Below are 25873 nucleotides of genomic sequence, written 5' to 3' on the forward strand. Positions count from 1 at the left end.
TTCTCCTGATTTCAGAATTGCCATAATAGCAGACTGGTGCAGGCAGACGCTGGATATAGAAATCCTTTATGCTAAATAAACACTAACCTTGAGATCTTCCAGCTTGTCCACATAGACCTGTTTGGCTTGGTCCTCTCCCTCCTCATAAAGCCAGTTCTCTGTGTCCTCGAGCATCAGCGTCAGACGATTACTGTCCTTTTTGAAAGGTGAGAAAGGCCAAAACAGGTATCAGCAAACACATTCTGTATTGCATAGTCTTATTCTTTGTTCAATGTGGCAGTATTTATTTCATAGTTAAAAGGAATCTGTTCATCTAGGTTCTTACCTCCTCAGTGGTGTACTTCTCATAGATGCCACACAGTTTGTCCCGCAGGTCGTACACATACTCCTCCACAGCATTCTTAGCATCATTCCTCTCTTTTTCCAGCTTGTCCTGGATGATCATCTGGCCCTGAGGGACACCGAGAGAAAGAGAGGGAGAGACAGAGTGAGACATGTAACAGAGTTAAGAACATGCCGTAAGCTCACACCACAGCTAGCTTGAAATGTCGCCAATGGAGCTATATAATTGGTACCTTTTGTATAGCTCAAACGGTTGGTACGTTTTCAAGGAGGGCTGTCACGTGTGTTGCGGAGCAGAGGATCACTGGTTCGAGCCCGGTATGGGGACAGGGACAGTGGAGGAAGCTAAACTGTTAGCAGCACACTGACGTCGGCTACACTGAGAGCCAAAATCAGCCTTCCGCCTCCTCTAATACCCACTCCCAGGCGGCTCAATGGAAGCCAGACCCACAGAAATATAGGCCACATGAGCTACATCATCTGCCAGTTTTGTAGAAGTGTACAACATAGGTCAAACATGAATGAGACAACTAATGCAGAAATTGCCTTTACAGTTCCAAAGCTGCAGATAATTAACCTTCCTACAGAAACCCTTACTACTCATGTTTTATGTCTTTGAACTAAACAAGGCAGGTAAGTTTTACTTTACAGTAAGTCTTTTCTCTTGGTTCGATGAGAATATGACTCAGCTGCTGGGGAGTCGGGGCCTTTAGAGTGACTCACCTCATACTCCACAAAGTCATTGAGGACCCCCCTGTCCAGCTGTCTGATGGTGTTGGCCAGGATGGGAAGGTCAGTGCTTTTCACTTTTACTTTAGGCTTGCTTCCCCCTGATGCTGGGTCCTGCTTCTCCCCAGGGACTCCGTCCTTTGTTGGGCGAAAAAAACATTATATTGGTTCTCAGTGTTTCACAAGACATAAAAGTTTAAATGTAATTATAGTTCCTTATGATTCACATGCTCACCTTACTGCCGGAGCTGGCATCCTCATTCTGCTGGTCCACCTGGCCTTGACCCTCCTGGTCCACCTGCATTTTAGTCTGAGACAGTAGGACACCATCACAACCACATCACCTAAATCTTACAATCAACGCTTGGCTGCTCTCATGCTCTACTTACAGTAGCTTTGACACCTTAGTAGTGTAATTAATTACGTTACACCTACGTCTATATAAACCAGCTTACTTCAAGCTGCACACCCCTCCTGTTAACCTAATCAAAATATATACTGTTCAAGGATGCCAATTAGAATGTTATAATCTGTATGAGTAACACATTAAAATACACTGAAATATTGATAATATCAAAGGAGTGGAGAATGATTTTTTTTGTAGCAGACACAGGTACAGCACAGCCTGTGAAGGATAGAGTTATGAAGATGTGGAAAGCATTTTCAACTTAATAGCTATTCCACTGGCTCCATGTATCCTCTTGCGTCACACACTGCCAAGCCCGGTTATACAAACACACACGTTCTCCCAGGCTCAATGTGATGAACCTTAATGAGACCAGTGCTCCACAGATGAGACCAGAATTGTATCACAGAGGGGGAAGTAGCGTATGAAAAAGGATTGGAGTGAGGGCTAATCACACATAGTGACCATAAAACCTCATATATAGTTAATACAGTTACAGTGGCTTGTGAAAGGATTCACCCCCCTTGGCATTTTTCCTGTTTTGTTGCCTTACAACCTGGAATTAAAATTGATTTTTTGGGGGTTTGTATAATTTGATTTACACAACACGCCTACCACTTTGAAGATGCAAAATATTTTTTATTGTGAAACAAACAAGAAATAAGACAAAAAAACTGAAAACTTGAGCGTGCATAACTATTCACCCCCCCAAAGTCAATACATTGTAGAGCCACCTTTTGCAGCAATTACAGCTGCAAGTCTCTTGGGGTATGTCTCTATAAGTTTGGCACATCTAGCGACTGGGATTGTTGCCCATTTTTCAAGGCAAAACTGCTCCAGCTCCTTCAAGTTGGATGGGTTCCGCTGGTGTACAGCAATCTTTAAGTCATACCACAGATTCTCATTTGGATTGAGGTCTGGGCTTTGACTAGGCCATTCCAAGACATTTAAATGTTTCCCCTTAAACCACTCGAGTGTTGCTTTATCAGTATGCTTAGGGTCATTGTCCTGCTGGAAGGTGAACCTCCGTCCCAGTCTCAAATCTCTGGAAGACTGAAACAGGTTTCCCTCAAGAATTTCCCTGTATTTAGCGCCATCCATCATTCCTTCAATTCTGACCAGTTTCCCAGTCCCTGCCGATGAAAAACATCCCCACAGTATGATGCTGCCACCACAATGCTTCACTGTGGGGATGGTGTCAAACATCAAACGTGTTTGCTTATTTTTTTCTTTAAGCAATGGCTTTTTTCTGGCCACTCTTCCGTAAAGCCCAGCTCTGTGGAGTGTATGGCTTAAAGTAGTCCTATGGACAGATACTCCAACCCTGAAGGAGCTTTGCAGCTCCTTCAGGGTTATCTTTGGTCTCTTTGTTGCCTCTCTGATTAATGCCCTCCTTGCCTGGTCCGTGAATTTTGGTGGGTGGCCCTCTCTTGGCAGGTTTGTTGTGGTGCCATATTCTTTCCATTTTTTTATAATGGATTTAATGGTGCTCCGTGGGATGTTGAAAGTTTCTGATATTTTTTTTTATAACCCAACCTTGACCTGTACTTCTCCACAACTTTGTCCCTGATCTGTTTGGAGAGCTCCTTGGTCTTCATGGTGCCGCTTGCTTTGTGGTGCTCCTTGCTTACTGGTGTTGCAGACTCTGGGGCCTTTCAGAACAGGTGTATATATACTGAGATCATGTGACAGATCATGTGACACTTTATTTAACTAATTATGAGACTTCTGAAGGTAATTAGTTGCACCAGATCTTATTTAGGGACTCCATAGCAAAGGGGGTGAATACATATGCACGCACCACTTTTCCATTATTTATTTATTATAATATTTTGAAACAAGTTATTTTTTTCATTTCACTTCACCAATTTGGACTATTTTGTGTATGTCCATTACATGAAATACAAATAAAAATCAATTTAAATTACAGGTTGTAATGCAACAAAATAGGAAAAATGCCAAGGGCAATGAATACTTTTGCAAGGCACTGTATATATGTCATCTTCAATGGGAGGAGAGGGGTGGAGCTTCAAGAGCCAGGAATAGAGAGAAAATGGGCTTCAGTAAAATTTACCACACAGGTATAGACATGAAGTCATATCAGTGCTCTAAGTCTTAGACATACAACATTCAAATGGGAAGATTAAACAATGGCTTCTTTGCCATGCGTTCTTAAATCTTAAAATAGGGTGAAGGGGCTGAAAAACGAACTTCACCAATGTGAAATTCAGGTGAATCTTCTCACTCCTTCTCTTTCTGTTACCTGGTCCTCTGGCCTTCCTTCATTCTGCACAGTAGGTTCCATGTCCATCTGAACATCATCTCCTTCACCCTTCTGCTTCTCGATCAGGGAGGCGCTGGAAACACTGAAGATGCCGTGCACGTTTACGCGCACTTTGACCTTCACTTTGGAGCTGTCTCCATCAGGCTGGGGCACCACATTCTGAACAGAAAAATGCCCTGAGAAAGCAAGAGAGAAGGAGGCAGGTGGAGAGGCATTCAAATGTCACACCTGATGGAGTCACATGAAATGACACAAACACACTGGAGAATTGACATGCCCATCAGAGACAGGGGAAGGAGGATGAGGTCTGATTAGTCATTGCACTTCTTCCAAACTGAAATCCCACCTGAGAGATCCCCTTATAATACACACACACTCTCTCTCACACACACACACACACACACACACACACACACACACACACACACACACACACACACACACACACACACACACACACACACACACACACACACACACACAGCTCTGCTCTGTAAATACTCATGTGACTCATAGGGAAGCAGTGTTCCATGGGAGATTTAAGCCTGTCCTAATTACCAGCCAGGTGGGAGACCCCCACTATATGGTTGAAATGTTCATCATCAGGTAGGCCACCAAAAAACAATTGGGTGATCTGAAAAGTCATAGTCAATCGATCAATAATATAATAATACTTTTAGCAAAAATGTTTATTTTCAATTTACGATCTGTAGAAACAATGAGAATACAAAGGTTCAGAACTTTTGTAAAACATCACAGTACTGTTGAAAAATATATGGCAAATACAAATCCAATATGGATGGTGTTAAGAGATAGATGGGAGGTGTTGAATGGAGCTGAAGGATGGGACTAATAACAACAACTAATAACAACAAAATAACTAATGTAAAGCATACTGTGTCCATAATAAGTATATAGGTTATAGGTTGAGAGCTTTTGTGAAAGAGCAGTTAGAAAAATATGGCATATAGAAGCAAACCAGATGGACATCATGAAAATGATCGGAGGAAGTTCAGGTGTAAAAACAAACAAAATATAATTGTAGAATTTGACTGTGTCCATACATTTACATTTTACCATAAAATGTATATAGTATGTATGGACTGGAATTAGAGGCCTAAGCGTTGTTGTTCACTAGTTTACTCCAATTGGGGAAGGGGTGGTGGGGTTGGAAAGTAATGAAGGGAAATATAATTTTTAAAAGGATATGTGTGTGTGTATGGATGGATGTACAGTGGGGAGAACAAGTATTTGATACACTGCCGATTTTGCAGGTTTTCCTACTTACAAAGCATGTAGAGGTCTGTAATTTTTATCATAGGTACACTTCAACTGTGAGAGACGGAATCTAAAACAAAAATCCAGAAAATCACATTGTATGATTTTTAAGTAATTAATTTGCATTTTATTGCATGACATAAGTATTTGATCACCTACCAACCAGTAAGAATACCGGCTCTCACAGACCTGTTAGTTTTTCTTTAAGAAGCCCTCCTGTTCTCCACTCATTACCTGTATTAACTGCACCTGTTTGAACTCGTTACCTGTATAAAAGACACCTGTCCACACACTCAATCAAACAGACTCCAACCTCTCCACAATGGCCAAGACCAGAGAGCTGTGTAAGGACATCAGTGATATAATTGTAGACCTGCACAAGGCTGGGATGGGCTACAGGACAATAGGCAAGCAGCTTGGTGAGAAGGCAACAACTGTTGGCGCAATTATTAGAAAATGGAAGAAGTTCAAGATGACGGTCAATCAACCTCGGTCTGGGGCTCCATGCAAGATCTCACCCTGTGGGGCATCAATGATCATGAGGAAGGTGAGGGATCAGCCCAGAACTACACGGCAGGACCTGGTCAATGACCTGAAGAGAGCTGGGACCACAGTCTCAAAGAAAACCATTAGTAACACACTACGCCGTCATGGATTAAAATCCTGCAGCGCACGCAAGGTCCCCCTGCTCAAGCCAGCGCATGTCCAGGCCCGTCTGAAGTTTGCCAATGACCATCTGGATGATCCAGAGGAGGAATGGGAGAAGGTCATGTGGTCTGATGAGACAAAAATAGAGCTTTTTGGTCTAAACTCCACTCGCCGTGTTTGGAGGAAGAAGAAGGATGAGTACAACCCCAAGAACACCATCCCAACCGTGAAGCACCATCCCAACCATGAAGCATGGAGGTGGAAACATCATTCTTTGGGGATGCTTTTCTGCAAAGGGGACAGGACGACTGCACCGTATTGAGGGGAGGATGGATGGGGCCATGTATCACGAGATCTTGGCCAACAACCTCCTTCCCTCAGTAAGAGCATTGAAGATGGGTCGTGGCTGGGTCTTCCAGCATGACAACGACCCGAAACACACAGCCAGGGCAACTAAGGAGTGGCTCCGTAAGAAGCATCTCAAGGTCCTGGAGTGGCCTAGCCAGTCTCCAGACCTGAACCCAATAGAAAATCTTTGGAGGGAGCTGAAAGTCCGTATTGCCCAGCGACAGCCCCGAAACCTGAAGGATCTGGAGAAGGTCTGTATGGAGGAGTGGGCCAAAATCCCTGCTGCAGTGTGTGCAAACCTGGTCAAGACCTACAGTAAACGTATGATCTCTGTAATTGCAAACAAAGGTTTCTGTACCAAATATTAAGTTCTGCTTTTCTGACGTATCAAATACTTATGTCATGCAATAAAATGCACATTAATTACTTAAAAATCATACAATGTGCTTTTCTGGATTTTTGTTTTAGATTCCGTCTCTCACAGTTGAAGTGTACCTATGATAAAAATTACAGACCACTACATGCTTTGTAAGTAGGAAAACCTGCAAAATCGGCAGTGTATCAAATACTTGTTCTCCCCACTGTATGTGTGTGTATGTTTGTGTATGTATGTGTATATGTGTATGTGTATATATGTATGTATATATATATATATATATAGATATATGTTCCAAGATGGCATAGCAGTGTGGTCGTGTTTTCTGTAGTGTCCTCATGTAAATAGCCTGTTTTTTGTTTTCTCAATCTCACTTTCCATCCTTTAACTAAATATACTTTCCTGCAACCCACCTCACCCAATGTGGAACGGATTCTATTATTTCTTCATACATTTTTATCCAGAACCTCTGGCTGAAACGTGGCCATGGCCTGCACTACCTACCAGCCAGCTCTAGCCTGGACAATTATCGGCCAGTCTGCACAGTCTGCACATCGCGGTATCGAGCCAGAGAATATCAGATTTTCTGCCGGAATCACTGAATCACTGGACCTTAACACCGGATCATCGCAACTAGCTAGCTGCAACCGAATGGCTGTTGGCGTTGTTGGCTAATCACCACTGTCCTGAAGCTAACCCCAGTTAGCCTTGAGCTAGCCTCGAGCCAGGCCCATCTCCCGGCTATCTACCTCTCTGTCAACCGGACGGGACCTCCTAGTGTTGACACGGAGCCCCGCTGATCCATCACCACTGGTCTGCCGATGTAATCATCTGATGTGGTTTTAACAGGCTTCCCGTTGCGACGACCACGAAGATCCATCTGCTAGCCCCGGCCCGCTAGCACACGCAATCAACAGCCGTGCCTCCAGCTCGCCTGTAGCGTAGCAGCCACTGAACTGCTCCCGGACTTACTTATTGCTGTTCACTGGACCTTATGATCACTCAGCTACAGTGATCCCTCGCCACTTCGCGGTTCACTTATCGCGGATTCGCTATTTCGCGGATTTTCATAATGCATTTTTTTTTTTTTTTTGGTGCATTGTGCTCTGCATTCTGATTCGCTAAAAACTCACTCCCGCTTCTTGTATCAAAACATGCTACGAATTGTGCTATCATTTTGTCGTCTCGTGCAGTTATGTGTACGTACATAAAACAGCTTGGCAAATTTACATTAAGTTGGCCAAATTATCTTGTAATTTCGAACATCTTCTAAACCCATAATGTCGACGAAACGGCCTACACGTGAGTCACTGTATTTGTATACATGTAATAGTTGCTAATTGTAAAAAAAAAAAAGTTTTCTATTTCGCGGATTTCACTTATCGCGGGTCATTTTCGGAACGTAACCCCCGCGATAAACGAGGGATTACTGTACACAGCTGATGCCTGCTGGACTGTTCCTTTATACGTTACCCCATCCTGTTGATCTGTTTAGCCTCAGCTCAAACTTTCGTTGCCATTACCAGCTGTTGTCTTAGCTCTCTCGAATAACACCTGTGACTGCTTTATGCCTATCTCCCATGTCAATATGCCTTGCCTATAGCTGTTTCGGTTATTTTGAACTGTACTTTTTCAATGTAGAGCCCCCAGTCCTGCTCAACCTGTCTCAGATAGATCCTTTGTCCCACCCCCCACACACACGGAGACCGGCTCAATCGATGCCTCCAGTGATGCTATCTCTTTCATCTTTACCCAACGCTTCGGAGGACCTGTTGTCTGGACCTCTGGCAGTCTCTACGGGGGTGCCACAGGGTTCAATTCTCAGGCCGACTCTATTCTCTGTGTATATCAATGATGTCGCTCTTGCTGCTGGTGACTCTCAGATCCACCTCTACGCAGACAACACCGTTTTGTACACATCTGGCCCTTCATTGGACACTGTGTTAACAAACCTCCAAACAAGCTTCAATGCCATACAACACTCCTTCCGTGGCCTCCAACTGCTCTTAAACGCTAGTAAAACTAAATGCATGCTCTTCAATCGAACGCTGCTTGCACCCGCCTGCCTGACTAGAATCACTACTCTCGGCGGCTCTGACTTAGAATATGTGGACAACTACAAATACCTAGGTGTCTGGTTAGACTGTAAACTCTCCTTCCAGACTCACATTAAGCATCTCCAATCCAAAGTTACATCTAGAATAGGCTTCCTATTTCGCAACAAAGCCTATGGCCTATTTATTGCCTTACCTCCATAACTTACTACATTTGCACACACTGTATATAGATTTTCTATTGTGTTATTGACTGTACATTTTGTTTATTCCATATGTAACTCTGTGTTGTTGTTGTTTTTTTTCGCACTGCTTTGCTTTATCTTGGCCAGGTCGCAGTTGTAAATGAGAACTTGTTCTCAACTGGCTTACCTGGTTAAATAATGGTGAAATAATTTTTAAAAGAAAATATATATATGTGTACAGTTGAAGTCAGAAGATTACATACACTTAGGTTGGAGTCATTAAAACTCGTTTTTCAACCACTCCCCTAATGTCTTGTTAACAAACTATAGTTTTGGCAAGTCGGTTAGGACATCTACTTTGTGCATGACACAAGTCATTTTTCCAACAATTGTTTACAGACAAATTATTTCACTTATAATTCACTGTATCACAATTCCAGTGGGTCAAAAGTTTACATACACTAAGTTGAATACTTGGAAAATTCCAGAAAATGATGTCATGGCTTTAGAATCTTCTGATAGGCTAATTTACATCATTTGAGTCAATTGGAGGTGTACCTTGTCACACCCTGGCTATGGGACTCTAGTTGTTGAGCCAGGGTGTGTTTGTTCTATGTGGTGTGTTTCTATGTTGGGGGTTCTAGTTCGTCTATTTCTATGTTTTGCCTGAGTGACTCCCAATCAGAGGCAACGAGTGTCAGCTGTTGGCTGGTTGTCTCTGATTGGGAGCCATATTTAAACTGTCTGTTTTCCCTTTGTGTTTGTGGGTTTTTGTTCCGTGTTCGGTCATTGTCACCGTGGACGTTACGAGTCGTTTGTTGTTTTGTTCGTGCTTTAATTTAATAAAGTAAACATGTTCATTCATCACGCTGCGCATTGGTCTCTCCCTGATGATCGTGACAGAAAAACCCACCAAAACTGGACCAAGCAGCGTGAAGAGGAGAGAGGAAGGACTTGGGATCGATGGAGTAGGGGTCTCGACTGGGCTAAGCCGAGTGAAGAGCAGAGAGGGTGGACTTGGGAACAGTGGAGGAAGAGTCTCGACTGGGTCAAGCCTAATGAAGAGCAGAATGGCTGGAGTTGGAGGCAGAAGAGCGAGAGTTGGGCGAAAACTATAGAGGCCTGGCCCACGGGGAGGAGAGAACCCCAGAAAATTTTTAGGGGGGGGCTCACGACGTCGGGGCAGCAGGAGGCCGCGATAGAGCGGTCCAGCGGGTTGGCAGAGGAGGCCGCCATGTTAAGGGGGCCACTGGTCACTAAGGGGAAGGAAAGTGTGGAGGCACGGCGAGAGGTACTGGGGTGTGTTACCAGTCCGGTCCGGCCCGTTCCTGATCCCCGCGTAGGGCCAGGGGTGTGTGTCCCCAGTGCGGTCCGGTCTTTTCCTGTTCCTCGCATCGAGCCTGTGGTGCGCGTCGCCAGCCCGGTCCGGCCTGTTCCTGCTCCCCGCATCGAGCCTGTGGTACGCTTCGCCAGCCCGGTCCGGTCCGTTCCTGCTCCCCGCACCAAGTCAGTAGTGCGCTTCGTCAGCCCGGTCCGGCCCGTTCCTGCTCCCCGCACCAAGTCAGTGGTGCGCTTCGTCAGTCCGGCACGGCCAGTGCCTGCTCCCCGCACCAAGCCTACGGTGTGCGTCGCCAGCCCGGCCCGGCCTGTTCCTGCCCCTCGCACCAAGCCTACGGTGCGCATCGCCAGCCCGGTAAGGCCCGTTGCTGCTCCACGCACCAAGCCTACGGTGCGCGTCGCCAGCCCGGCCCGGCCTGTTCCTGCCACTCGCACCAAGTCTACGGTGCGCGTCGCCAGCCCGGCCCGGCCTGTTCCTGCCACTCGCACCAAGTCTTCGGTGCGAGTCGTCAGCCTGGTCCAGCCCGTTCCTGCTACTCGCACCAAGCCAGGGGTGCGAGTCGTCAGCCTGGTCCAGCCCGTTCCTGCCACTCGCACCAAGCCAGGGGTGCGAGTCGTCAGCCTGGTCCAGCCCGTTCCGGCCACTCGCACCAAGCCAGGGGTGCGAGTCGTCAGTCCAGTGAGGCCCGTTGCTGCTCCACGCACCAAGCCAGGGGTGCGTATCGTCAGCCAGGTCCGGTCCTTTCCTGCCTCACGCACCAAGCCAGGGGTGCGCGTCGTCTGTCCGGCACAACCCGTGCCTGGGTCACCGGTGCCTAACCAGGTACCGGTCAACGGCTCCACTACGGAGTTGAAGCTAACCGCTCCTGCTACGTCCAGTCCAGCTCTAGCCAGCGGGGCCAGACCGGACCAGGGGCGCTATGGGGGGTTTGTTGGAGGGTGGTGGGCAAGCCCGGAGCCAGAACCGCCGCCGAGGAGGTATGCCCACCCAACCCTCCCCTGTTTTGCTCTTTTTGAGGCGCGGTCGCAGTCCGCGCCTTTAGGGGGGGGTACTGTCACACCCTGGCTATGGGACTCTAGTTGTTGAGCCAGGGTGTGTTTGTTCTATGTGGTGTGTTTCTATGTTGGGGGTTCTAGTTCGTCTATTTCTATGTTTTGCCTGAGTGACTCCCAATCAGAGGCAACGAGTGTCAGCTGTTGGCTGGTTGTCTCTGATTGGGAGCCATATTTAAACTGTCTGTTTTCCCTTTGTGTTTGTGGGTTTTTGTTCCGTGTTCGGTCATTGTCACCGTGGACGTTACGAGTCGTTTGTTGTTTTGTTCGTGCTTTAATTTAATAAAGTAAACATGTTCATTCATCACGCTGCGCATTGGTCTCTCCCTGACGATCGTGACATACCTGTGGATGTATTTCAAGCCCTACCTTCAAACTCAGTGCCTCTTTGCTTGACATCATGGGAAAATCAAAAGAACTCAGCCAAGACCTCAGAAAATATATTGTAGACCTCCACGTCTGGTTCATCCTTGGGAGCAATTTCCAAACACCTGAAGGTACCACGTTCATCTGTACAAACAATAGTATGCAAGTGTAAACACCATGTTACCACGCAGCCGTCATACCGCTCAGGAAGGAGATTAACGTGCTTTGGTGCGAAAAGTGCAAATCAATCCCAGAACTACAGCAAAGGACCTTGTGAAGATGCTGGAGGAAACAGGTACAAAAGTATCTATATCCACAGTAAAACGAGTCCTATATCGACATAACCTGAAAGGCCGGTCAGCAAGGAAGAAGCCACTGCTCCAAAACCGCCATAAAAAAGCCAGACTACGGTTTGCAACTGCACATGGGGACAAAGATTGTACGTTTTGGAGAAATGTCCTCTGGTCTGATGAAACAAAAATAGAACTGTTTGGCCATAATGACCATCGTTATGTTTGAAGGAAAAAGGGGGTGGCTTGCAAGCCGAAGAACACCATCCCAACCGTGAAGAACAGGGGTGGCAGCATCATGCTGTGGGGGTGCTTTGCTGCAGGAGGGACTGGTGCACTTCACAAAATAGATGGCATCATGAGGAAGGAAAATTATGTGGATATATTGAAGCAACATCTCAAGACATCAGTCAGGAAGTTAAAGCTTGGTCGCAAATGGGTCTTCCAAATGGACAATGACCCCAAGCATACTTCCAAAGTTGTGGCAAAATGGCTTAAGGATAACAAAGTCAAGGTATTGGAGTGGCCATCACAAAGCCCTGACCTCAATCCTATAGAACATTTGTGGGCAGAACTGAAAAAGCGTGTGCGAGCAAGGAGGCCTACAAACCTGACTCAGATACACCAGCTCTGTCAGAAGGAATGGGCCAAAATTCACCCAACTTATTGTGGGAAGCTTGTGGAATGTTTGACCCAAGTTAAACAATTTAAAGGCAATGCTACCAAATACTAATTGAGTGTATGTAAACTTCTGACCCACTGGGAATGTGATGAATGAAATAAAAGCTAAAATAAATCATTCTCTCTACTATTATTCTGACATTTCACATTCTTAAAATAAAGTGGTGATCCTAACTGACCTAAAACAGGGAATCTTTACTAGGATTAAATGTCAGGAATTGTGAAAAACTGAGTTTAAATGTATTTGGCTAAGATGTATGTAAACTTCCGACTTCAACTGTGTATATATATATATATATATATATATATATATATATATATATATATATATATATACAGTGGGGAGAACAAGTATTTGATACACTGCCGATTTTGCAGGTATTCCTACTTACAAAGCATGTAGAGGTCTGTAATTGTTATCATAGGTACACTTCAACTGTGAGAGACGGAATCTAAAACAAAAATCCAGAAAATCACATTGTATGATTTTTAAGTAATTAATTTGCATTTTATTGCATGACATAAGTATTTGATACATCAGAAAAGCAGAACTCAATATTTGGTACAGAAACCTTTGTTTGCAATTACAGAGATCATACGTTTCCTGTAGGTCTTGACCAGGTTTGCACACACTGCAGAAGGGATTTTGGCCCACTCCTCCATACAGACCTTCTCCAGTTCCTTCAGGTTTCGGGGCTGTTGCTGGGCAATACGGACTTTCAGCTCCCTCCAAATATGTTCTATTGGGTTCAGGTCTGGAGACTGGCTAGGCCACTCCAGGACCTTGAGATGCTTCTTACGGAGCCACTCCTTAGTTGCCCTGGCTGTGTTTTTCGGTTTCGTTGTCATGCTGGAAGACCCAGCCACGACCCATCTTCAATGCTCTTACTGAGGGAAGGAGGTTGTTGGCCAAGATCTCGCGATACATGGCCCCATCCATCCTCCCCTCAATACGGTGCATTCGTCCTGTCCCCTTTGCAGAAAAGCATCCCCAAAGAATGATGTTTCCACCTCCATGCTTCACGGTTGGGATGGTGTTCTTGGGGTTGTACTCATCCTTCTTCTTCCTCCAAACACGGCGAGTGGAGTTTAGACCAAAAAGCTATATTTTTGTCTCATCAGACCACATGACCTTCTCCCATTCCTCCTCTGGATCATTCAGATGGTCATTGGCAAACTTCAGACGGGCCTGGACATGCGCTGGCTTGAGCAGGGGGACCTTGCGTGCGCTGCAGGATTTTAATCCATGATGGCGTAGTGTGTTACTAATGGTTTTATTTGAGACTGTGGTCCCAGCTCTCTTCAGGTCATTGACCAGGTCCTGCCGTGTAGTTCTGGGCTGATCCCTCACCTTCCTCATGATCATTGATGCCCCACGAGGTGAGATCTTGCATGGAGCCCCAGACCGAGGCTGATTGACCGTCATCTTGAACTTCTTCCATTTTCTAATAATTGCACCAACAGTTGTTGCCTTCTCACCAAGCTGCTTGCCTGTTGTCCTGTAGCCCATCCCAGCCTTGTGCAGGTCTACAATTTTATCCCTGATGTCCTTACACAGCTCTCTGGTCTTGGCCATTGTGGAGAGGTTGGAGTCTGTTTGATTGAGTGTGTGGACAGGTGTCTTTTATACAGGTAACGAGTTCAAACAGGTGCAGTTAGTACAGATAATGAGTGGAGAACAGGAGGGCTTCTTAAAGAAAAACTAACAGGTCTGTGAGAGCCGGAATTCTTACTGGTTGGTAGGTGATCAAATACTTATGTCATGCAATAAAATGCAAATTAATTACTTAAAAATCATACAATGTGATTTTCTGGATTTTTGTTTTAGATTCCGTCTCTCACAGTTGAAGTGTACCTATGATAAAGATTACAGACCTCTACATGCTTTGTAAGTAGGAAAACCTGCAAAATCGGCAGTGTATCAAATACTTGTTCTCCCCACTGTATATATATTTATATATTTGCGAGAAAAAAAACATATGATGGATTGGAAGTGATGCAGACAATTACATTGATGGAAGTTACAATCTATCTGAAATATTAAAGCTGATCTACCCCGCCCCCAAAAAAAAGACCCCAAAAAAGAAAAGAAACAATTGCAGATGGCCAACCACAGGACAGACAGTGCCTTGCAAAAGTATTCATCCCCCTTGGCGTTTTTTCTATTTTGTTGCATTACAACCTGTAATTTAAATTGATTTTTATTTGGATTCCATGTAATGGACATACACAAAATAGTCCAAATTGGTGAAGTGAAATGAAAAATTCTAATAAAAAAATTACGGAAAAGTGGTGCGTGCATAAGTATTCACCCCCTTTGCTATGAAGCCCCTAAATAAGATCTGGTGCAACCAATTACCTTCAGAAGTTACATAATTAGTTGAATAAAGTCCACCTGTGTGCAATCTAAGTGTCACATGATCTGTCACATGATCTCAGTATATATACACCTGTTCTGAAAGGCCCCAGAGTCTGCAACACCCCTAAGCAAGGGGCACCACCAAGCAAGCGGCACCATGAAGAGAAAGGAGCTCTCCAAACAGGTCAGGGAAAAAGTTGTGGAGAAGTACAGATCAGGGTTGGGTTGTAAAACAATATCCGAAACTTTGAACATCCCACGGAGCACCATTAAATCCATTATTAAAAAATGGAAAGAATATGGCACCACAACAAACCTGCCAAGAGAGGGTCGCCCACCAAAATTCACGGACCAGGCAAGGAGGGCATTAATCAGAGGCAACAAAGAGACCAAAGATAACACTGAAGGAGCTGCAAAGCTCCACAGCGGAGATTGGAGTATCTGTCCATAGGACCACTTTAAGCCGTACACTCCACAGAGCTGGGCTTTACAGAAGAGTGGCCAGAAAAAAAGCCATTGCTTAAAGAAAAAAATAAGCAAACACGTTTGGTGTTCGCCAAAAGGCATGTGGGAGACTCCCCAAACATATGGAAGAAGGTACTCTGGTCAGATGAGACTAAAATTGAGCTTTTTGGCCATCAAGGAAAACGCTATGTCTGGCGCAAACTCAACACCTCTCATCACCCAAGAACACCATCCCCACAGTGAAGCATGGTGGTGGCAGCATCATGCGGTGGGGATGTTTTTCATCGGCAGGGACTGGGAAACTGGTCAGAATTGAAGGAATGATGGATGCCACAAAATACAGGGAAATTCTTGAGGGAAACCTGTTTCAGTCTTCCAGAGATTTAAGACTGGGACGGAGGTTCACCTTCCAGCAGGATAATGACCCTAAACATACTGCTAAAGCAACACTCGAGTGGTTTAAGGGGAAACATTTAAATGTCTTGGAATGGCCTAGTCAAAGCCCAGACCTCAATCCAATTGAGAATCTGTGGTATTACTTAAAGATTGCTGTACACCAGCGGAACCCATCCAACTTGAAGGAGCTGGAGCAGTTTTGCCTTGAAGAATGGGCAACAATCCCAGTCGCTAGATGTGCCAAGCTTATAGAGACATACCCCAAGAGACTTGCAGCTGTAAATTGCTGCAAAAGGTGGCTCTACAATGTATTGACTTTGGGGTGGTGAATAGTTATGCACGCTCAAGTTCTGTTTTTTGTCTTATTTCTTGTTTGTTTCACAAAAAAATTTATTTTGCATCTTCAAATTGGTAGGCATGTTGTGTAAATCAAATGATACAAACCCCCAAAAAATCCATTTTAATTCCAGGTTGTAAGGCAACAAAATAGGAAAAATGCCAAGGGGGGTGAATACTTTTGCAAGCCACTGTATAGTAGCTGTCTTGTAAGGGGATCTCAAGGCAGAATAGCTAAGTGCCATCAGGGTGTTACAGCTAAATATTTTACGTTCAGTGAGACCGCCTTCCAATTCCTTGAACAGGTACATCAAAGATTAAAGAAGATCTCTATGAACTGCAGAGGGCTTAGTTGAATAAGCAGGTGTACCTATCCCGATGTCCGGGTAAGGCAGCTCCTGTGGGAGGCTGTAGAATGCTTCCAAATCAAAGGGCTCCTTCTTGTGGAAGGTGATGACTTTGGAGAAGGGCGCTGCATGGTTCTTACTGTACACCTCACATTCTCTGTAGAACAGACAGTGGTGTTGGATGAGGTCAAGGCAATCACTGTGTTGTAATGTCTGCTCATCTTATTACAAACAACACAGTACCCACAAATTAATGTTTCTTTCTATAGAGCCAGCTGAGTATGTGCCCTTACCCGACTCCATCTTCTGTGGGGGACTTCCAGCGTAGGGTTATGGGAAAGGGAACCACATCAGTAATGGAGAATTCACGCACCTTAAATGCTGGGGACAGAATTGCACACTACACACATACATAAACAAACACACACCCAAACAAGGACAAACAGACAATCACTTTGTTACACACTGAATATTCCAGCAAATTGTTCATCAGCTGCATATAAAATTGATGGCTGAAGTTTCAATCACTGTAAGAGGTGAGTGAGTACCTGAAGAGCGCAGCCCCGTGCCACAGCCTCATCTGCGTTGAGTGTGGTGCTGACATCTTTGCCAAAGAACTTAGAGATTCTCTCTTTAATGGAAGGGATCCTGGTGGCTCCTCCTACCACCTCCACTGCATAGATCTCATCCCGGCTCAGCTCTGACACAAAACACACACACAGAGGGTCAAATAATACATTTTCAGTTTTACCATTGAATGAAAATGTACTGTCTCTATCACTGAATGTTCATCAACTAAATCAAATTAGATTTGATAAAAATGACATACTTGATTGTTCCATAACTGCTTTCAATGGCGCCTCTACTCTTATCAAGAATGGGGCACACAGTTGTTCAAACTGGACTCTGATAATGAAAAAGAAGGGGGAAAGTGGAATGATTATTATTGCATATAAATCTCTATAGGAAGTTAAACGAAGGAGTCACAAATCCATATGTGTACCTGTTCATCTTGCCTGTCACATCAATGTCATTCATGAAGCACTCAATGTTAATGGGAAGGTCAGAGCAGTTGGCGCTCATCAACTTCTTCAGTTTCTCACATTCCTGAGACAGCCGCAGAATAGCCCTGGGGTTCTCCCTCACATTCAGCTTGTACCTTGCCTTGAACTCCTCGCAGAAGTGCTCCACAAGTACCTCATCAAAGTTACGCCCACCCAGGTAGGGGTCAAAAGCTGTGGCCAGTACCTGGTTAATTGACCAAACAATTAGGGGTAAAATACTGTATGGGCGAGATAAAGAAAAAGACAGGTGATAAATAGTGATAGATAGTGATAGACTGCTTCTGCTTCTTTAGGAAGAAGAACCCACCTTGAGTTTGCCTTTGTTGAAGGCTGATATGGAGACCTGGAATGATGAATGTCCCAGGTCCACGAACACCACATTGCGTGGCTTCTCCTCTGGGGTGGGCAGGTCCTGCTTGTAGATCCCATAGGCCAGGGCCACTGCCATTTAGAAACAACAATATGAGACAGACACTCTAATGCAGGGTTCCTCAATAGGCGGCAAACTTAGTAAAAAAACAAAACAATATTGGACATAAAAGATTGTACAATCACCAGGAAATGAGCGCAAAGTGATTTTAATTGAGGAAATCTTTTCCCAAGTATTCCCATGCATAAATAGAGGCATACTACTTCGAGTCCGCAAGACACGTCTTCGTACTATGGGGGACCGAGCCTTCTACTCCCTTGCCCCTCCTCTATGGAATGCTCTCCCTGACCATCTCAGAGCCGCTCCATCAATCTGAACTTTTCAAACGGGTCTTGAAACACATTTCTACAGACTGTCTATTTTATAGTCCTAATCTGCTAAGTAATTTTAGCACCTAGCCTACTATTGCTATTTCCTCCCTTGATTCTAAATGTATGATGTTTTTATTGAATTTTATTTTACTATCATTATTATAATTTTTTGCCTATGTAGAGCTTTGAGAACACCGTACTGAAAAGCGCTATACAAACAAAATGTTTTCATTTTATTATTATTATTATTATTATTATTATTATTATTATTATTATTATTATATGTGATCGTATCCCAATGTAAACAAGGTTTGAAATTATTACTATATCTTTTGGGGATTCTTGCAGTCAATTTGCAGTGTAAAAATCGGCCCACGACTGAATGTAATTGGGGACCCATGCTCTAATGAATAACCCTACACCACTGCATTATTATTATTATATTATGAATAAGAGCATCTTAGTGGATGGAAATGACTAGAAGTAATGTATGTGTTATCAAGTCATTTTGGTCCCCTAAACCTAATATAACATAATAGGCGCGGTTAGAGCGTTCGGCCAGTAAACGAAAGGTCGCTGGTTTGAATACCCGACCCGTCAAGGTGGAAAATTTGGCAATGTGCCCTTGAGCAAGGCACTTAACCCTAATTTGCTCCAGAGGCGCCGTACTACTACGGTTAACCCTGTAAAACAACACATTTCACTGCAAAAATATATATATTTTTATACAATGATATGTTTGTGCAGTTTATAGGCCTTTTCAAGTACACTCTGTGAATATCAGTGCCTGCTGATTACAGGTGAGAAAACAAAGACTTGAAAACAGCTGTCTCTAGGGATCCCCAGCTTATTTTGGGATAATGATATTCCCTAAACAACTAAAGTTGTTGGTAGAAATAAAACATTTTTTGTGAAACAATTAAATACACATTAAGGATTTAGACAACTACCACCAATAAATCTATAGACCAGTGGAGGCTGCTGAGGGGAGGACGGCTCATAATAATGGCTGGAACGGAGCAAATGGAATGGCATCAAACACATGGTGTCACAACTTCCTCCGAAGCTGCCTCCTCTCCTTGTTCGGGCAGGCTTCGGCGTTAATCATCACTGGCCTTCTAGCCACTGCCGCTCCATATCTCATCATTCCATTCGTTTTTTCTTGTCTATTACACACACCTGGTTCAAATCCCCTCATTAGTACATTTACAAGTGTTCCCTCTGCCCCCCTTGTCCTTGTGGGTGATTGTTTATTGTGAGGAGAGAGTAGCTCGGTTGAGCTACGTGTATTTTGTATTGCCGGGGTATATTTTCCCTGTGTGCTTGTTTTGTTCCAGTGCGCCTGTTTTGCGCACTGGACTGTTTGACGCTATCCAGCGTAACTCAGTGCTATGGAATAAACTCTGTATTCTGTGATTTACCCTCCTGCGCCTGACTCCTTCAAATCACCTATAAAAAATACATGTTGTATTTCATTCTGTTATATTCCATTATATTCTTAGTAGGCCTATAAAATATGTGTGTTGACCAGTGGAGGCTGCTGAGGGGAAGACGGCTCAAAATAATGGCTGGAACGGAGGGAACAGAATGGCATCAAACACATGGAAATCATTTGATGTATTTGATACCATTCCACTAATTCCGTTCCAGCTATTACCACGAGCCTGTCCTCCCCAATTAAGGTGCCACCAACCTCCTGTCCTATAGTCATATCCATCACAGAATATGACCTTAATGACTCTGTGGGAATCACTGACCTGCCGTGGTGTCATTGATCAGACGCAGACAGTTCAACCCTGCAATTTGGGTGGAGTCCATCACAGAGCTCCTCTCTGCATCGGTGAAAAAACTTGGGACCTTGTGAAACAAAACTCTTGTTAGAAAATGATAAACTTGAAATGGGATGAAAAAATTACTATGGCTAATTTCATGGTATACTCACATGTAGCATATTGATATTACGTTGACTCGTTTCATTTGCAGTGTATTACAGTATATATATTGTTGTCACTCACAGAAATCACACAGTCCACAACTGGCTTCTTCAGGGCACTCTCAGAAGTTTCCTTCAGCTTGGTCAGCAACATTGCTGTTACCTGCTCAATTGTGAACACTTTGTCCTCATCCAGGTAACGGACCTATGAATGAGACACAGTTTTAGTTGAGACTATTTAGACAATATCAAAACCAGATGAAACCAGAGGAGGGTTGATGGTGTCAGTGCTGTTTAAAAAAGATGGTTTGGAGGTCAAACACATTGGAAAATACAAACAATTGAGCAAAATAACAATGGTAATTTACATCATGACAATGGAGCTTGGGGTGATGGAGCTAAAGGGAACACATTCAAAATGGAGTGCAGTGAAAAAGGAACACAGTGGAAAAGTCTACAATGGTGTTACCTTGATTCCAGTGTTGCCACTGGCCAGCTTGTGCAAGCTGTAAGGCAACTTGGGTTTCTCCCCCTGGACATATGGGTCGTCAAACGCTCTGCCATGGAACTTCTTGAAGCCATGGACTGTGTTTTTGAAGTTTGTTATAATCTGAAATAAATTGTTTTTTTAGTCATAGGATTTGATGCTGACCAATTTGACCATTTCCAAAAAACGATTGATCTGCAAAATTACATTTTCACAATAATAATACTACATTATAAAAACTGTTCTCATTTGATCATTTTACTTGACCCTTGGCTGCATTTCCAATGGTTCGGTTTTTGGAGGCCAGAGACACCCAAGCCCTGGGGAACCAAAACAAATAAACACATTAAAAAGAAAATATAGGCCTAATGGTTAATAGTAGGCTACAAGGTGGATTGACATAGAAAGAAGAATGCCAGTTTAGAACAACGGAGGTTGAAAATCTGCAGATTATTAAGTGAATTTCACAACGGAGTCTATGAAGAAACTACAAATTAGGACAGTAAAACAGAACAGTTCACCTTCAAAAAGTAAGGAAGATCCACAATTAAAATATCACTTTTTAAACTCATTTAACTGACTCACTTCCTCCATCAGCTCATTGTCTTGCTGACACAGAGTGATCCAGGTTCCTTGAATGAAAGTCTCAATTCCATCAACTGGCATTGAAGTTCTCACTGCTCCACCTCCCCATCTTCCCCCTCCTCCTTCTCCTCATCATAAATTCATTTTAAGAGAGCTGTACACTGCAATGTTATGTCTGAGGTTATTCCCAATTGGCAATGTGATTGTGGGCTATGCATAGGAAAAGATGCTTGCCGTTGGTCTGATGTCAGATGTTAAGTTATTTGGAAAATGAGTTGTGAATGAGACAAATACTAATTTTCACAAAGTCTGCTGCCTCAGTTTTGATGATGGCAATTTGCATATACTCCAGAATGTCATGAAGAGTGATCAGATGAATTGCAATTAATTGCAAAGTCCCTCATTGCCATGAAAATGAACTTAATCCCCAAAAAACATTTCCACTGCATTTCAGCCCTGCCACAAAAGGACCAGCTGCCATCATGTCAGTGATTCTCTTGTTAACACAGGTGAGAGTGTTGACGAGGACAAGGATGGAGATCACTCTGTCATGCTGATTGAGTTAGAATAACAGACGGGAAGCTTTAAAGGGAGGGTGGTGCTTGAAATCATTGTTCTTCCTCTGTTAACCATGGTTACCTGCAAGGAAACACGTGCCGTCATCATTGCTTTGCACAAAAAGGGCTTCACAGGCAAGGATATTGCTGCTAGTAAGATTGCACCTAAATCAACCATTTATCGGATCATCAAGAACTTCAAGGAGAGAGGTTCAATTGTTGTGAAGAAGGCATCAGGGAGCCCAAGAAAGTCCAGCAAGCGCCAGGACCGTCTCCTATAGTTGATTCAGCTGCGGGATCGGGGCACCACCAGTGCAGAGCTTGCTCAAGAATGGCAGCAGGCAGGTGTGAGTGCATCTGCACGCACAGTGAGGCAAAGACTTTTGGAGGATGGCCTGGTGTCAAGAAGGGCATTGAGGAAGCCACTTATCTCCAGGAAAAACATCAGGGACAGACTGATATTCTGCAAAAGGTACAGGGATTGGACTGCTGAGGACTGGGGTAAAGTAATTTTCTCTGATGAATCCCCTTTCCGATTGTTTGGGGCATCCGGAAAAAAGCTTGTCCGGAGAAGACAAGGTGAGCGCTACCATCAGTCCTGTGTCATGCCAACAGTAAAGCATCCTGAAACCATTCATGTGTGGGGTTGCTTCTCAGCCAAGGGAGTGGGTTCACTCACAATTTTGCCTAAGAACACAGCCATGAATAAAGAATGGTACCAACACATCCTCCGAGAGCAACTTCTCCCAACCATCCAAGAACAGTTTGGTGACGACCAATGCCTTTTCCAGCATGATGGAGCACCTTGCCATAAGGCAAAAGTGATAACTAAGTGGCTCGGGGAACAAAACATCGACATTTTGGGTCCATGGCCAGGAAACTCCACAGACCTTAATCCCATTGAGAACTTGTGGTCGATCCTCAACAAACAAAACCCCACAAATTCTGACAAACTCCAAGCATTAATTATGCAAGAATGGGCTGCCATCAGTCAGGATGTGGCCCAGAAGTTAATTGACAGCATGCCAGGGCGGATTGCAGAGGTCTTGAAAAAGAAGGGTCAACACTGCAAATATTGACTCTTTGCATAAACGTAATGTAATTGTCAATAAAAGCCTTTGACACTTATGGAATGCTTGTAATTATACTTCAGTATACCATGGTAACATCTGACAAAAATATCTCATAACACTGAAGCAGCGAACTTTGTGAAGACCAATACTTGTGTCATTCTCAAAACGTTTGACCACGACTGTATTCACAGTCACCTATTCCAATGTAATAACATTTGTGAATGATCATTACATTCACATAGGCTACATACAGTAGGCACTACAAGCAGCTCATCTATAGCCTATATTTATCTTTGTTTCAATTTTTCAGATCATATGGCAATTTGTCATACAGTACTCTTAAGTCTGAGAGCAAGAATTTTATGACAGCAGTCAAGTCCCAGCAAATTCAAATGATGCTCGCAAGAAATAAAATGAACGATACAGTTTGCTGACATCGCATGGGCCTGCTTTGAGAGAAAAAGACAACACAACAAAGCTTATTTGAAAAATAGAGTAATGCAAGGATATTCAAAAAAAATATCAACTATATGACATGAGATATAGTCCAATACATTCTTATTCTGAACAATTTGTTCAAATTTCGGCATAGGCTATGACGATGCCTTAAAAATCATGTCTCACAGAATATGATAGAAAAGTGTAAGATTAAACTAAAAAGGCCACATTCCAAGCACTACGTAGACGGCTGCAATTACTAAGAGAGGTCATTAGGTAAATGAATATGCAAAAAAGACTTCTGAGAATGTAGACGTTATAACGTTGTAATAACCAAAATATTCCTATAAATAAACTATGCATTTACATGGAAGAAAAAATACAATCCAATGTAATGTCATCCAATGTAAGATATTCATCATAACACAAGAAACATCCATTGTTGGAGCCTTTTTTTTCTCTACGCCATCAGGGTAGGGTAGGTTACAGCGCGGATCCCCAGTCGCAAACATTGTGTACCAAATCACATTCTATATATTGATTTCAATGGTATACTTACGGCGTACATCTGTCGCTGTATTCATTGGCAATGGTTTCAATACCGCCGCTTCTGGCAACAGCTATGTAACAATTTTGGAAACCCACATCAATACCTACTACTGACATAATGAGTGTAGCTGTTAGTTTGTGCAATTTTCCGTAACGATTGACACTTGACACTTTTCCAATGAGAAAAATAAAATATTCCACTATGCGAGAATGTAGGCTATTTTAAATGATGTATTTCGTTTTCACAATACATATGAGACAGTTAGCTCTCACAGTTCTAACTGAATTAGGCTACTAGCTATTATGTAAACCAAACTCTTTATAGCCAACTCATTCAACCTAATCCCAGTGAGTGAGAATGTCCACAGGATTCTCTCAATTTCACTGGTACCAATTGGTAATCCAAGCAAACATGCGCAAAGAGCAGTCTGGAATGCCTTTAGAACCCGCCCTCTGCTATCTGTTAGTGGTTACATGTCACCAAAGGTGTATTTGATTGGTGCGACAGACCATCTACGCGAGAAAAATCTAGAAATCCTAGAAAGGGAACCAGCCTTTACGTAATGAGTGACAGTGTAGGTAGGGCATGGTCTGCTGGTATATGCATAAGTGAATTTGCCATTAGGCAAAATGCACTAAAAAAACAAACAGTCTGTAATATTCTGTTTTGCAGACCACTACATATAGTTCAGCTACTGGTGCAAGTTATTACAGCATAATAATAATGTATACTATCTGTCCTTAATATCAGGGGCGCAACTTTGGTTTTAGAAGTGCAGGGGACATAATATTATTATTATTTAATTTTTTTCAATCGGATTTGTATCACATTCCAATGATAAAACTGGGGGGGACAAAAACGCAATTTCAAAATTGGGACATTCCCCAGTGAAAGTTGTGCCCCTGCTTAATATTATAGAATAGAATAGAATAGAAAATAATAGTACAGAATAGAATAACTTTATTTACATTTATTTATTTTTTCCCCAGAGGGAACTTCGGTTAGTAGCCTAGTAATTATTGACACACCCTCCATTGACACACCATATACAAAGACAACACAGACCTAGGGCTCTATTCAATCTGTATAGCTGAAGTGTTACAGATTGCGCGATAGAAATGTAAAGATAATTTCAGATTAAGCCGACATATGCAGCGTTTACCGTGAATGCAGTGTAACGAATTCCCTGCCGATGACTGTTATCAGCACCTCACAACCCTGAGCTGCACACTCCACTCCCCATCCCCATGACCTGAGCCTGAGTCTAGGGGGTACCATAAACCTGCCTCTCAAACTCTCTCTGACCTGTGTGACCTTTGTAGCTCAATTGGTAGAGCATGGTGCTTGTAACGCCAGGGTAGTGGGTTTGATCCCTGGGACCACCCATACGTAAACCACTACCTTTCACACTTTTCACCCCCATGTACATCCCCATGTTCATCTCGTGTGTGTGAATAAAGTTCCTGTGTGTGTCAACTCTTGGGTTGCCTTATTCCCCTCTAACCGGGGGTGGTGTTAGTGGGTCACAAACCAGTAACATAGTAGAGCCGGGTCACTTTCTTTCATGCATTCTCTGCTAACACAGGAACATTGCCTTTAAATTTAAATCACGCTGTAACGCTGAACTTCCATGGTTATGGATTGAATAGAGTCCCTAGTGTCATGTCATCGTTCATGATACAGATATGTAGGCCTAGCCTAGCATGCCTCAATGTTCATACATACCGAAGCCAAAAGTATTATGGAGGCTGTAAACAAATCAATCAAAGTTCAAGAACACTGTACTGGACTACAGAACAAGCATTGAGCAAAATTTGGTCTGGCCTAAATTGAACGGGTGCAGCCTTTAGGCCCACAAGGTATGAAGCTGGTACCAAAGACAGAACAGTATTTCCAAAGATCTTCAATGTCTTCCTTTACTTGTAAAATTCTAGCTTTCAGGGGACCTAACTACAATACAACACAGGTGGGCTGAATCTTCACACATTAGGTCTATATGATCTGCCTGGACGCGGCGCAGTTCGGTGGCTGTGGTGTTGAATATGTAATCAGGGGTATATTCATTACGGAAACTGTACCGTTTAAGAACCAAACGGAAGCAAACAGAGCAAAATGAGAGTTTATATTGGACAAATTCAGGTAGGTCCCTCCCCGTTTCATTTGC

At 43.5% G+C, this 25873-nt stretch overlaps 1 protein-coding gene across 1 annotated transcript in view; it reads right to left on the reverse strand.

Moving 5' to 3' along the window:
• Positions 1–23825, reverse strand: part of LOC311145368 (heat shock 70 kDa protein 4L-like) — a gene marked incomplete at both ends in the record, with an annotated part of 29547 nt that extends 5722 nt beyond the window's left edge. Inside the window, 16 exons of the mRNA XM_084181589.1 lie at positions 88–195; positions 326–451; positions 1066–1209; positions 1307–1381; positions 3741–3937; positions 16305–16438; positions 16575–16681; positions 16830–16981; positions 17111–17187; positions 17285–17529; positions 17653–17786; positions 19844–19943; positions 20102–20224; positions 20489–20629; positions 20769–20826; positions 23719–23825. Of these exons, the coding sequence (XP_084037715.1) occupies positions 88–195; positions 326–451; positions 1066–1209; positions 1307–1381; positions 3741–3937; positions 16305–16438; positions 16575–16681; positions 16830–16981; positions 17111–17187; positions 17285–17529; positions 17653–17786; positions 19844–19943; positions 20102–20224; positions 20489–20629; positions 20769–20826; positions 23719–23825 (2028 nt within the window). The remainder of the gene's footprint in view (positions 1–87; positions 196–325; positions 452–1065; positions 1210–1306; positions 1382–3740; positions 3938–16304; positions 16439–16574; positions 16682–16829; positions 16982–17110; positions 17188–17284; positions 17530–17652; positions 17787–19843; positions 19944–20101; positions 20225–20488; positions 20630–20768; positions 20827–23718) is intronic.
• Between the last annotated feature and the right edge of the window lie 2048 nt (positions 23826–25873).

Source organism: Coregonus lavaretus (assembly GCF_964263955.1).
Source record: "Coregonus lavaretus genome assembly, chromosome: 18".
Lineage (NCBI taxonomy): Eukaryota > Metazoa > Chordata > Actinopteri > Salmoniformes > Salmonidae > Coregonus > Coregonus lavaretus.